This window comes from Delphinus delphis, chromosome 2, assembly GCF_949987515.2.
Source record: "Delphinus delphis chromosome 2, mDelDel1.2, whole genome shotgun sequence".
Classification (NCBI taxonomy): domain Eukaryota; kingdom Metazoa; phylum Chordata; class Mammalia; order Artiodactyla; family Delphinidae; genus Delphinus; species Delphinus delphis.
In genome coordinates this window covers 114,061,476-114,076,559 of record NC_082684.1, presented here as the reverse complement: position 1 = coordinate 114,076,559, position 15,084 = coordinate 114,061,476, and the positions used below count along the sequence as shown (strand labels likewise).

The 15,084-nt window shown below is 38.8% G+C and overlaps 1 protein-coding gene and 1 non-coding gene across 2 annotated transcripts in view; both read right to left on the bottom strand.

Annotated features, from left to right (window-relative positions):
• Positions 1-2,873: 2,873 nt before the first annotated feature.
• LOC132421278 (U6 spliceosomal RNA) lies at positions 2,874-2,979 on the bottom strand. The gene has a single exon (XR_009518556.1). It is a non-coding gene; the product is annotated as a U6 spliceosomal RNA (small nuclear RNA).
• Positions 2,980-11,776: 8,797 nt separating this feature from the next.
• MCTP2 (multiple C2 and transmembrane domain containing 2) overlaps positions 11,777-15,084 on the bottom strand; it is a 251,663-nt gene continuing 248,355 nt past the window's right edge. Inside the window, exon 23 of the mRNA XM_060003640.1 lies at positions 11,777-13,200. Within this exon, the coding sequence (XP_059859623.1) occupies positions 13,132-13,200 (69 nt within the window). The 3' untranslated portion in view covers positions 11,777-13,131. The remainder of the gene's footprint in view (positions 13,201-15,084) is intronic.

The window sequence follows — 15,084 nt, the reverse complement described above, 5'->3', positions numbered from 1 at the left end:
AAACATTTAAAAACGTTTAAATCCATTGGTTCACAGAGACAAAAAATCTAATTGATCAACATTAGATGTGAATGGATAATGTGAATAAATCTTTATTTTAAAATCTGGTAAATAAAGGGGAAAAAACTTGAATTTCCTTCTTTGAAGTATAAGCTGATGAATAAGGAGAAACATTAAATGTAAAATATGCCTATATTGCAGTCCTAATGAAGTAATGGATCTAGACTTCATTCATTGCTAACATTATATGCCTCTTGATGGCAGAGTATAGCAGCACTATGAAATAGCATCAAAAAGTATCAAACCTTATTTTGTTTCTGTCTCAGCCTATCAATAGTAATGCTATCAGCTAGGAATATCTGGGAGCATTCAACTTGGCCCATCGTGAGTCCCCATAGACATTTTGAATGCAGTGGCTGGACCAGTCCTTGTGATTCTTATTCTGATTGCAAGATCCTGCAGACACCTCAGCAGCAGCCATCAGGGAACTTTGAAATGAACAAGATTTATTACTCACAGGTCCTGGAGGGTACACAGCATTCCTGGGGCCATACAACAAGGTCATGGGGAGAGAGAGAGAGAGAGAGAGAGAGAGAGGGAGAGAGAGAGAGAGAGCATGGACCTTGAAGTTGTGCCTTTACTGGGGTCAAGGGTGGGGTGCCTAGGGTTTTGTGGGTTCATTATTTATTGGTGAATTTAAACCATAAGAGTGGGAATTAAAGTAGAAGAAAGGAAAAGCAGGGTCACCAAAAAGTTCAGTTATCTACGTCAGCCAGGACTTTCTGGAAGGAGAACGTCATGGGTGGGGTGGCCTGGCTCCTTACATAATGGCTAGTTGACAATGTGTTCATTCAAGATGAATGTCTTTGAAATGGATGCCTTTAATGTCAGGCACTTACATTACAATCCAAAAAGCTAATTGTCAGGGCCTTATACTTCAAATTGTATCTGAGAACACCTCTTTCCAATTACTATTTACAGAGAACAGGAGGAGAGAGAACATATTAAATGACACCATGGGGATGCAATCATTTAAATTCAGATGATCAGAAGATTTACAGGACAAAAAAATCAGTTTCTTTAACTAATAAATTGAGACAAAAAATACAGATTGGAAACATACAAGCTTAAAAGTGATTTCAGAGATATATTAACAATGAAATATGTGAACTTATTTGGAATCTGATTCAAATTATAAACAAGAATGTTTATTACAAAACAATTAATACTAATATTAATCTTCATCTTGAACTCCCCAACTTTCTTGTAGTACAAATCAAGGAAATAACTTTTCTTATTTTCAGCTGTACTACTCCACTAAAATATACAGGTTAATTAATATGTTAATGTTGTCTGTTGCAAATTACTTCAGATCTCTTTTTGGGAAAGGCCAGATGTAAATGATTAAGTAAATACTCAAACTGGGGTAGTCATAGGGTACACATATGTACAGCTTAATAAATCCCTATAAATACTGCCAACAGTTTCCCAGAGTGGATGAACTAATTTACACTTCTACTAGCAAAAATTGGTAGGAGCTAGGGAGAAATGGGAAAAGAAGACATTTGGAGCCCCAGGCCCCAGGAGGATGTGGATTTCAGAACTCCTAGGCAGTGTACATACTTGGTAGTAGTTGGTACTCAGAAGTTTCTCTCAACTGCATGAGTCCCCACAGAGGAGGGAAAACAGGAGAACAAGTGACAGCGCACACAGGAGGTGCACCTCAGGACTTAGTTCCTAGTGGTATAAAGAATAGTATATAGCAGAGGTTCTCACCTGGGGGACATTTTGCCTCACCCCAACCCACCCCCCCCAAAATTTGACAATATCTAGAGACACTTTTTTTTTTTTTTTTTTTTTTTGCGGTACGCGGGCCTCTCACTGTTGTGGCCTCTCCCGTTGCGGAGCGCAGGCTCCGGACGCGCAGGCTCAGCGGCCATGGCTCACGGGCCCAGCCGCTCCGCGGCATGTGGGATCTTCCCGAACCGGAGCACGAACCCGTGTCCCCTGCATCGGCAGGCGGACTCTCAACCACTGCGCCACCAGGGAAGCCCTAGAGACACTTTTGGTTGTCATATTTTGGCAGGATTGGGAGGTACTACAGGCATCTAATTGTCAGAAGCCAGGGATGCTGCTAAACATCACGCTGCCACGGCTATGCATCAAAGAAGTATCCGGCTCCAAATACCAATAGTGCCAAGTTTGAGAAAACGTGCATGTACCCTTGAGGGGTAGAATGAAAAGAGGCACAGGAGAGGCTTCTGGGGCGCCGGTAATGTCAAGTTCCTTGACCTGGGTGCTGGTTTCATAATGATATTCAATTAGTAAAGATTCATCAAACTGCACACTTGATATATGCACTTTTCTGCATATATATATATATATATATATACACACACACATATATATATATATCTTAATTTAATAAAAGCAGAGACTGTGTGCCTGACACTGTCGAGTATTTATATTCTTTATTCAAAATCTGATAATTTGGGTGCTATTATTTCTAATCTAGAAATGAAGAAATTGGGGCTCCAGGAAGATTAGTGTGTTGCCCAGACATACAGTAAATTGCCACCATAGTACCCAATCTTGGACTTGAACCTCTCTCTTTCTAGCTCCAGGTCATTGAGGTCACCCAAACCAATAACAATCAAATGTTAATGAAAGGCAGTTGGAGGAAGGGAACTGGTTTTCATTTTGATATAGTCCAAATCTGGGCTCAACCAGCCCTCTGAGTTTTTAAATCCCCCCTTTTAAATTGCCTGTTTCAGGATGTGTAAAATGTTTGCCATCTTTGAGTTAGAGAATTGACAGCTGTAAAAGAGAGAAAGTGAGTGAAACACAGATTAAATAAGGTAACAATTGTATAATTTATCAGTTTACGCTTCACAGATTTGCATGCCATCCTTTCACAGGGGCTGTGCTAATCTCTGTATCATTCCAATTTTAGTACATCAGTCTTTTATTTTTTTAATGTTTTATTTTTTTAACATCTTTGTTGGAGTATAATTGCTTTACAATGTTGTGTTAGCTTTTGCTGTTTAACAAAGTGAATAAGCTATACGTACACATATATTCTCATATTCCCCTCCCTCTTGCATCTCCCTCCCACCTTCCCTAGCCCAACCGTCCAGGTGGTCACAAAGCACTGAGCTGATCTCCGTGTGTTAGGAGGCTGCTTCCCACTAGCTATCTATTTTACATTTAGTAGTGTATATATGTCCATGCTACTCTCTCACTTCAACCCAGCTTATCTTTCTCCCTCCCCATGTCCTGAAGTCCATTCTCTACGTCTGCGTCTTTACTCCTGTATTGCCCCTTGGTTCTTCAGAACCATTTTTTTTTTTTTAGATTCCATATATATGTGCTAGCATACAGTATTTGTTTTTCTCTTTCTGACTTACTTCACTCTGTATGACAGACTCCAGGTCCATCCACCTCATTACAAATAACTCAATTTTGTTGCTTTTTATGGCTGAGTAATATTCCATTGTATATATGTATCACATCTTCTTTATCCATTCAACTGTCGATGGACACTTAGGTTGTTTCCATGTCCTGGCTATTGTAAATAGTGCTGCAATGAACATTGTGGTATATATCTCTTTTTGAATTATGGTTTTCTCAGGGTATATGCCCAGTAGTGCAATTGCTGGGTCATATGGTAGTTCCAGTTTTCGTTTTTAAAGAAACCTCCATACTGTTCTCCATAGTGGCTATATCAATTTACATTCCCACCAACAGGGCAAGAGGGTTCCCTTTCTCCACACCCTCTCCAGCATTTATTGTTTGTAGAATTTTTTTTAATTTATTTTTTTATTTTTGGCTGTGTTGGGTCTTCTTTGCTGTGCAAGGGTTTTCTCTAGTTGCAGCGAGTGGGGGCTAATCTTCATTGCGATGAGCTGGCTTCTCATTGTGGTGGCTTATCTTGTTGTGGACCATGGGCTCTAGGCACGCGGGCTTCAGTAGCTATGGTGCACGGGCTTAGTTGCTCCGCAGCATGTGGGATCTTCCCGGACCAGAGCTCGAACCTGTGTCCCCTGCATCGGCAGGTGGATTCCTAAACACTGCACCACCAGGGAAGTCCCTGTTTGTAGATTTTTTGATGATGGCCATTCTGACCGGTGCAAGAATATACAATGGAGAAAAGACAAGCTCTTCAATAAGTGGTGCTGGGAAAACTGGACAGCTACATGTAAAAGAATGAAATTAGAACACTCCCTAACACCGTAGACAAAAATAAACTCAAAATGGATTAAAGACCTAAATGTAAGGCCAGACACTATAAAACTCTTAGAGGAAAACATAGGTGGAACACTCTATGACATAAATCACAGCAAGATCCTTTTTGACCCACCTCCTAGAGAAATGGAAATAAAAACAAAAATAAACAAATGGGATCTAATGAAACTTAAAAGCTTTTGCACAGCAAAGGAAACCATAAACAGGATGAAAAGACAACCCTCAGAACGGGAGAAAATATTTGCAAACCAAGCAACTGACAAAGGCTTCATCTCCAAAACACACAAGTAGCTCATGCAGTTCAATATCAAAAAAACAAACAACCCACTCCAAAAATGGGCAGAAGACCTAAATAGACATTTCTCCAAAGAAGATATACAGATTGCCAACAAACACACGAAAGGATGTTCAACATCACTAATCATTAGAAAAATGCAAATCAAAGCCTCCCACTTCTTATACCAGATTCGCGTCCAGCAACCTCCAGTTTCTGCCTGGGTGCAGCCCAACATAGAGTCTACGTAACATACAGGTGATTCATGCCTCGACTAAATAAAACCAATCTGCAGTCTCTCTTCACTGTGCCAGGAATGTTCCACTTGTCCCTGTTAACTTTGCTTGGCTGGACCACTGCTCTGGGTTGTGCAGACCTTTTGGGGATAAAAATACCCAAACAAAAACAAACTCACAGCAAGCATTTATTGGGTAGATGCATACTGAGTCAGTTATGGCAGCTATTTATTATGCAGTTAAACAAATGATTTCATGTGTTTTCACTTTTCCAACCAGTTGTTTTGATCTGATAATGAAAATACATGGAGGGTAGAAGCTTGTATGTATTATTGTAATGAATTAAGGGAATGGAAAACCAACAGAAATTTTAGGATTTTTCAGCCTATATAGACTAGCTTAATAAAACATTTCCCAGAGAAAAGCTGGATCAGAAATAAATGAGTCGGATTCTGGCAATGAGCACGCTACTAACATTGGGCTCCTAGAAAAACACACCCTGCACCCTGATGTTTCAAATGCAGCAAGAGACAAACTTCTAATAGTTTACCTGAAAACACAGTTCTTGGGTTCTTAATTGGAGTCTTTGGATCAATTTTTGGAGATATGTGAAATTTCACAAAAACGTACGACTATACATGTGTATGTATATACATATTGAAGGAGTACAGAATATACCATTGTGACATAAAAATTATTTGGAGCTGAAGACATTTGAGAATCAACAGATGATTTCTTTTTTTTTTACGAACTCCTTTATCTGACTGAAAGCAGAGCTTCCCAAAAGAACTCAGTTGTTTTAAATCCCCTGCCAAAGAGCAAACTAGGAAGGTTGACTCTTATCACCAGGGACAATGAAAAGGCACCACACCTAGACAGACATTGCCACAAAACTATTCTATCTCCCATCCGTCTATTCTCCTAAGGGCCCATCTAATTTTCCTAAAAGTCATCTGTTTTCCCATGTGCTATTCCTCCCTTCTCCCCTCTAACAAGTCATTTGTCTTCCCATTTTACATGCCCTTCTCCTCCTTCCCTTCGCCTCTTAAGATGGTGTTTAAGTCCCAAATTCAACCGCCCTCTTTGAGTCACATTTCTTTGTGAACTCCCTTACATGGTTAAAATCTGTTCTTTCTCTTGTTTATCTGTTAGTTGAGTTTAATTTGTAGGCCTCCAACTACTGAGCCTAAGAAGGTAAAGTTTTCACTTCAGCAATATACATATATATATATATATATATATATATATATGCATATATATGTATATACACACACTCTCATCTATATCATCTATATTTATATCTATCATCTATCTCTATCACCCATTTATCATCTATCTATCTATCTACCTATCTATCATCATCTATCTCTATTTCTTCCCATGGGAGAGAACACACATAGCCTTTCTCAGGAACCACAAAAATTCCATCACCTTTTTGCTCTACAAGCTTTAATATGTGAAAAGGGAAAAAAAAATAACTCATGTGAGAGATGTTGTCCTAGGATGCCAGGCTCAATGAACCTAAGTATAAACTGTAAAAAGTTAAAATTTTCTGGAACACTTAGGATCCTGAGGTTTTATGGGTCAGTTTGCTCATGCAAAGCAACTTTTTAATGCTTCGTCATGTAATCAGTTAGAAGTCATTTTTAGTACTCCTGATAATAAAGATTTTCTAAAACTGATGGTTGATTTAACATGAAATCGAATACTCAAAGGCAATAAGATTATGTAAGAACTGCCTTCTTTGGGTTTATCGTTTAAAGTGACTCCCAACTTTTACACAATTTTAAAGGTTTATTTGAAGGGGTTCTCTCTTTTCATGTTTAAAATACTTAACAGTGATTGGTCTTGGTTTCTTTCATTGTAAATTAGGGATAAAATTGTCATGCTTCATCGTTTTTCTTTTCTTTTTAGGAAACATGCAGGAAATTACATTCGTCTTAAGTTCAGGGAATTTCACAAAGTGAATAAGTTCATGTAACTAGAGTCGAAACCAAAACAACTGACCATTACCATCATCCCAGGAGCCCACTCATAGATTCTTTTAGTCACTATCCCCACGGCCTCCTGACTTCTAACACCATAGACTGTATTCTCCCTGTTTTTGAACTTGACATAAATGAAATCATACATTGCATTTATCTGTGCATCTGTCTTGTTCCTTTTGCTCAACGTTATTTGTGAAATTTTTCCATGTTGTTGCATGTAACAGTTTTTCATTTCATTTCTCTATGTATTCCATTGTAGAGTCACAATTTACTGATCAACCCAGCGATTGACGGGTATCTATCTATATCTATCTATCTATCTATCTATCTATCTATCTATCTATCTATCTATCATTCTATATACTGTTTCCAGTTTGGAATTATACAAGTAGCGCTGCTACAAATATTCTCGGGCATGCCTTTTATTGACATGCACATATCTATTGGTTATAAACCTAAGAGTAGATCTGGGGGAAGGGTCATAGGGTATTCATATAGCCAGCTTTAATAGATACTGCCAACCAGTTTTCCAAAGTGGTTGTACCAATTCATGTTCCCACCCACCAGCAAGTATGAGAATTTTTTCCCCATATTCTTGAGAATGTTTAATATTGACTTTCCTACTTTAGTTATTCTGGCTTTGTGCAGTTGTATCATTTTGTGATTTCAGTTTCCATTTGCCTGATGACTAATGCTGTTAAGCACCTTTTTATGTATTTTCTGGCCATTTGGATAGGCTCATTTGTACAGTGCCTCTTCAAGTCTTTTGCCCATTTTTCTACTGGGTTATCGGCCTTTTCATTGTAGAAATTCTTTACGTATTCCAGATAAGAATCCTTTGTCAGTTTACATATAGAGATTGCATATCTTCTCCCACTTTGTGGCTTATTTTTACACTCAGTCATATTTTTTGAGGAAAAGATTAATTGTAATGATCAACAACTTAACAATATTTTCCCTTTATGATTAGCATCTTGTCTCCAGTTTAAGAAATCTTTTTGCTTATCACATAGATGGGAAAATATTTTCCTATGTCTTTTTCTGAAATCTTTATTTTGCCATCTACTTTTGGACCTGCAAACTCATATGGAATTGATTCTTGTAAATTATATATGGAAGAGGTCGATTCATTTTATCCACATGGATACTAAAATAACCCAGCATCATTTTCCAAAAAGGTCTTTTCCCTACGCATTGCAAATATGTTACCTTTGACATAAATTAGGTCACAGGTTACCAAATATGTGTGGGTCTGCTTCTGGTCTTTTCTACTTCTTTGATCTATTTGTCCACGCTTGTGCCAATACCACATTGTCTTAGTTACAATAGCTTTGTAATACATCTGGACATCTGCTAGTTACTACCTGTAAGATTGCTTTGACTATTCTTGAACTCTTGTATTTCCATATACATTTTAGAGTCAGCTGATTAATTTCTGCAAAAAAAAAAAAAAAAAACCTCTAATTTTTACCAGGCTTACATTCAATCTACTGACATCTTAATATATTGAACTTCTAATCCATGAACCCCATCATTTGTATATCTTCTTCCTTTCATTAATATTCTTCAGTTAGAGGCTTATATATCTTTCATAATTTTACATTTATATTCATAAGGGATTTTGGTAAGTAATTTTCCATTCTTGTATCATCTTGTTGGGTTTGGGGATGAAGATTATCCTGGCCTCATAAAATGTGTAGAAGAGTGTAATCTTTTTTGCTGTTTTCTAGGAGAGTTTGTATAAGATCGGTGTTTTTTTTTTTTTTTTAATAAGTATTTAGAGGGAATATCATAGTTGCTTTTCAAAAACTTATTAAATGTGTTATTACATATAAAGCACCTAGAAAGTATCTGGCATTTGATAAGTGCTATAAAATGTTAACCGTTCTGATGTGCTTGACTATCGATTTTCCTGTGTAAATTATTACATTAAAATGCCGGAACAGAATGGCAGGTTTTATACAAAGAGACCTATATAAAGAGGTAATGTGCTTTAAGCCATTCTTGAGAAGTCACCCTTCAACTTTTATTCAATTTTCAATTGACTACTCATTATATTTTCAGAGAATATTCTATTTCGATTTTTCAACCATTCTGTTGCCATAAAAGTTAGATTAAGACTACATAAATGAGAGATGGGTTTTGACAGAACATAATTTTAAATAATGAATATAGTTAACTCCATCTCATACTCATGAAGAACTTTTTGTAGCTGATGGGTATACACTGAGTTCATGACACATCTAATTTTTTCTCTTACTACAATCATCCTGTAGCCCTTCTTTCATTCCCAATCTCTGCCCTCTCTCCCCCGTCTCCCTCCAGTGGAAATTTGCAGTTACCTCCATTCAGTCTCCACATTCTGACATCCACTCACGTCTCAACCCCGATCTTTTCTACTCCTACCGCTCCCCTGAAATGACTCATTGCCAAGGTCCTCCCAAACTACCATGTCATTACGGTCATCATTCTGTCCTCAATCTATGTGATCACAGTGGCATTTAGCACTACCGACCACATCTTTCTGGAAACATGCTCTATCCTTGAATTCTATGACAGCATATGCTTACTGCTTTCCTATTTAATTCAATTTCTATTTACAGTCTTAGCTGACTAATCTTTATATATATATATATATGTGTGTGTGTGTGTGTGTGTGTGTGTGTTTGTGTGTGTGCGTGTGTGTGTTGAGTTCAATCTCTTAAAGCATGTAGCTTCATTCATCTTCTATGACTGTTGGCCCTTAAATGTATCTCTCTCAAGTACAGTGTATTTCTTTTAGCTCCATTTCAGTCACCTCATAGACATCCCCGTTTGGAGGTTTCTCAAGCATCCCAAATTCAACGCCATCTAAAATTGGGCCCCTGCAGTTCTTCCCCTGGCTGCTCTTACAATCCTCTCTCTTGGTAAAAGGCAAGATGATCTTTCCAGACCCAGAGACAAGAGGACTGAGTGCCATCCTTGATCTACTCTCTCCCTCACCCCATAGTCAAGCAACTGTGAAGTCCTGCTCACTTTAATCTCTTAACCATTCTCTGATTTCACTTACATGTGTTTCTTTTTCCAGTGCCCTTATTTGAAAGTCCAGGCAAACATTAACTTATCGGGAGCTCTACAACTGGCTCTTCTCTGGTCATTCATAATTGCTTGTGTACCCACTGCAGTCAGAATGATCTCTTTAAAAGCTGAATCTGAGAATGTCATGCCATTGCTTGAAAATATCTGTTTAATGTCTGGCTCTACCAAGGGAATGTACTCTGTTTTGTTCAAGTATATCATCAACATTCAATATATGTTTGTTCAGTGATAAATAATAAGAAAAAGAATCAAAAATTGTTTTACAACCTACAAATAAACGTTATATTTTCCTTTGACATGTAGGTAAGGACTTCTCCAAATATGACACTGTTTAGTTTAAAAGTTTATAATCAACATGGCCAGAGCTTATAAATAATATCACAGAGTATGAGGTGTGCACTTAATGCAAGAAATTATTTCCTGGGATTGAGCACACTAATTTATCCAGCTCAGGCCTCTGTTCTGAGAATCACACATGAAAGGGCAGAGAAAGAAATGTTTTCTATGACCTGGTCAGTTAATCATATATTTTCTGAGTGACTATTAGATGCCAGATAGGATGGGCTATCCAGTGGAGGGAAGTGGGAGTCAAGGCCTCTGGTAATTATGAGCGATGGCAGAATACGGCAGATGCCAGAAAGATATCTAGGATGTCGGGGTGCAAAAGAGAAAGGTGGACTCTAATCCAGCCAAGGAACTAAGAAAACCAGTGTGGGTAGGAGACTTCTGAAAGCTCTGAAGGAGGTTAGAATTAATTTGGATAGAAACTGGGGAGAAAGTATTTACAGGGAAAAGAATAATCCGAATGAATATTGACCTGGCATAATGTAATTGGCACCATTACCTTGACTTGTGAGAGGTTACAGAGGCCTCAGCTTGGGCGGTGGCTTGGGTGGTCGCGAATGGAAATGTACAAAACATAAACGGACAAGATAATGTGTCAACACTGATCTACCAGATTTTATGGGTTGGGAGATGGTGATAAAAGCACGAGGAATGAAAAAAGGGATGCCAAGGGCCTCCCAGCCCATAAGATGCCTGTGCCAATAAGGAATAACAAAGCTAGAAGGAGACTGTGGGGTTAGGGGTCCTGCACACATGGAGGGAAAGATAATGCTGAATTTCCGAACTGCTGAGGAAGAGATGCCTGTAAGACACCAAGCAGGACTGGAAGAACCAGGAGAGCTTGGCCAGACTTCAACATTCCTACTAAATTATCTTTAATCATCACACTGTGAAACCATAATCCATAAATTTTATCTAAAGCATCCCCAAATCTTTCATACGAGTTTGACTACTTGTACGAATCTTAACATTTCACTTGCAGATAGCATTCATTTTTAACATCCCATGCCTACTTAATTAACAACTGCTTTCCATACAGTTTGTTAAAGGTTCATTCTGTCCTTGCTCTTGCATCCCAGCTACTGTTTGTGTCCTAAACTTAATGCTGAAAATTCCAGTCGGACTACAGAAGAGATAAGTCTAACTAATGATGCCTTCTTTTCAGGCGAATTATTTCATTTTGAAATTCTATTGCAAGAGAATAACAATAAAGTATTGGTTCCACTTTTAAATAAATAAGGGGTTATTTTGCTGCTGAAAGTTTTCATTCAAATGACTGATCAGATCTCACGTGTCTGTTTAAAAATGTCTGACTTAGGTCCTTACAAAATGACAGACTATGATAAACTAGATGGTAGTTGGGAGTGAGACAATGAGGCATTGTTTACACAGAAGATTAACTGGTTTAACAAAAGAGGTTCTTGGGTATCTATTGTATGTACAACTCAGAGATTTACTGGAGCTTTTATAATTTCTGCAAGGTTCTTTTTCAGCCAGCTTCATTAACTTGAAGTAAATCAAATCATGCAGAAATCTGGCTCAGCCAGAAAGCAACCCAGGAAGATAGAATATGAAGAAAAACAGACACAGGATGATAAGGTTTAGAATCTTTGGCATTTTTCATAAACATTTTGTTTGAAGATTATTAAATTACAACCCAGAGAGAGAGAGAGGAAAAAAAAAAAAAAAACAGTAAAACTCACTATTAGATCTTTTTACCTCAACTTTTCTTTACAATACATATATATATATTATATATATATAAATCTGCACATACAAAGTACGTGTCAACAAAATACAGTCTTTACAACTTAAACATTATTTGAACAGAAAGGTATTTGTATACATTTTATATATGCATAAAAATTGGGATTTTTACTTGGAGGGGGTTACAGTGAAACGATGAAGGCTGATATACTCAAAAAGATTTTGGGGGGGTACTTTTCTGGGAATGGGGTTCTGAGATATATTTTTATTATGTGTAGCCTATTTTGCTCAGGAACAAAAGATCCATTTGGATTGCTACAGCATTTTCACTTTCTTAAAAACGCAGGCAAATGAAGGGAGTATGACAATCAGATAAGCAGCCTCGTACATTGGTCCCTTGCTGCTCAGCCTTTATCTTTCAAAACACTTCTCAGAATTCATTCATTCATTCCCCTCCCCCTCTTTCTCAAGCTATAATATTGAGATTTTACTTGGGAGATAAGCAAAAAGTCAAGTCAGAAGAAATGGCTATTTGAGGCAACCACATACTTTCAGGAAACCTTCAGGTTTGGGGTGAATGATCCCTTGGGGCCTTCCTGGGACATCCATTGCCAGCAACGGACCATGATGCAGGCTGGCATCCAGCACCAAGCAGCTTACTGAAATTTTACATATAGGTCTTTGGTAATTAAAGCTGAAAGATCCCTAAAGAATTGGGCTAATCCTGGTAATTATTTTAAAAAATCTATTTATAATATATATTATTTGGGTGGACGGTGACTATCTATCAAGGACTTGTTAACTCAGAGAAGAAAACGGACTCATGAACAATCATCTGAAAGGAGTGTAGGGGTGGGGAGTGAAAATAACTGAATCTTAATGAGAATCTGTTGGATGTGTGAAAACGAGTTCAAAGTCATGCTCGAATCCAAGTGGCCTCCTGGCTGTTCTCAAGGAGGGTGCTCAGACCCATGGAAGCCTTGCTTTATCTCCTACTTGAGAAGGGATGTTAGTCTTTTACCATCTCTGGGTTGTTCCCTTTTGCTGGGCTGACTCAAGATGCAACCAGGACACCCCTGCACACGGATGCACACACATGTGCGTGCATCTGTGCCACGAAGAAGGGGGAGGATACAGACAGGGCTCCACACAGCACGCATTTCAGACTGACACCACGGATACCACTGAACGAGAGAGGATATTGGTCTAATCAGCCCAACACGGAATCGGGTGCTGGCGTCCAAGGTCGGTGTGTGTCCTAGAGTGTGCTGCGCTTCTTCCGAAGGGGGCTCTGGCTGCTGCCGGGCTTCAACTCTGCATACTGCACCTGTGAAAACAGACAGACGTGACACTGGCAGTTAGGTAACCCTAGCTCACCACAGTGTGCTAATGGCTCCCCGAGGACACACCAAGGCAAAGGAAGGAAGGTTCAAAGGTAATGAATCATTTTCTAAACACAGGAACATGGAGGGATTAATTGCAGGAAGGATTTGAAGAGTCATGCATCATTTCTTGAAACCAAAATATTAAAAGCAGATTTTTCTAATGAGATGCATGGGTTTCTGGGTTTCTACCTGCTCTCGGCACTGCTAGATGGTTTTAGTTCTGTGTATGCCCGTGTTCAACCAGAAAAGAGCTTAATAACAGCCTCTTGGGAATGTTTATCTTAGTATATGATATAGCAACTTACTAAGAATTATTCATTTAGAAATATCTAAAATCTTGGGGAAAAAAATCTCTGCCAATTACATACATTTCTTTTGCCAGAGGGGGGAGAGATGTTGAAATTAACGCTGGCCCCAGACTAATAAAGATTTCTCTTATAAATGAATTTCATTTACAGTGTAATGGCTAAAACATCTGTGACAAATATAAGCACGTGGGGAGTCCCCAGTGGCAAACTGTCTACTGTGTTATCAGCAAGTGCTCTTGGAGATACACGGAGATCTTGCTAGCTTACTGTACATCTTCCTCAAATGCTGTTTTGTTGTATCCCTCTGTATTCACGCCAACTCCAACTGGATGACCTCGCTCAGGGCTGGTGCCCAAACTGTGCACAGATAATCCTTAGCGGGGGCTTGATGGGAATTTCCATTCTTCAAGGATGCAGGCACAAACTCATATTGTGACTCAAGTGATGGTATGTTGCAGTCGTATTGCTTTGGTGTGTGGGCTTTGATAGGCTGATGGTGGAATGGCTTTATTTAAAGTATTGTATTACAGACCACATGTGCTCACTATTTTGAGTATTTGTGCCAAACTCCCCAAGGACATCCTACCCCATCACATAAACTGAGCTACACTTGGTGGAAAGCAGATATGTGAAAAAAGCATGCTTTCTTTAGAGTGTCTTGTGAAGGTCCCCTAGGGGATGACACGCCTGCCAATCTTCAAGGCCAAACAAACAGGGGCCAAGTTACTATTTTACAATCATGCAATGCAATGTTAACAAGGAAATTCATATTTATAGAATGCATTTTAATAGATAATTATAACATTAAATGAAGGTTAAAAGATAAAGCATCACAAGATCTATTTTAATCTCTAGAAGTTGGAAGAGGAAAGAAACTCTCTGGGGCCTTTCAGCCTTACGTCTCCGCAATCCACCCGGAGCTGCTGGGAAATGAATTATGGTACAGTGGCCCAGAAATTGATACTTGATTTGGGATTCTCTCAGACAATAAAAGATTGTGTCTTTGATCGTCATGATGGCATTTCATGCCACGGTCTCCCCATCTACCTATTCTATGATTTCTCTTCTCCATTAGAGAGGTCTTTGCCTGCCCTCCCGCCTCTGGATTTATAGCAGCCTGATCTGCAGGGGCCTGAATTAGGCTGCTCTATGGACTTTCCAGTATTGTTGCCTTGGTTAACCTCTGTGTATCCAAAGAAAAGGGACACTACTGGACTAAGTGACCATTACCTGTGAATAATACTTCTGACTGATCTCAAATTATTGCATGCTGTCTCTGCCTCTATGTGTATTAGAGTAAGTGGGGGCTTTGCCCTCAGCATCTTTAAGTCTTCAAAGGGAAAGGGATAGGAGGGTGGCCTAGGAGATAATCGGGGCAAAGAAGAATCAAAAGAGTAATCCTCTTGCCCCCTACTTCCCGTAGAATGCCTGCCATCCGGAAGAGGAGGAAAATAAGCAGGCCTCCCCCAGCTCTGGATCTCACGCTCTCCTACTCGCTGAGCCCATCTTATCCTCTTT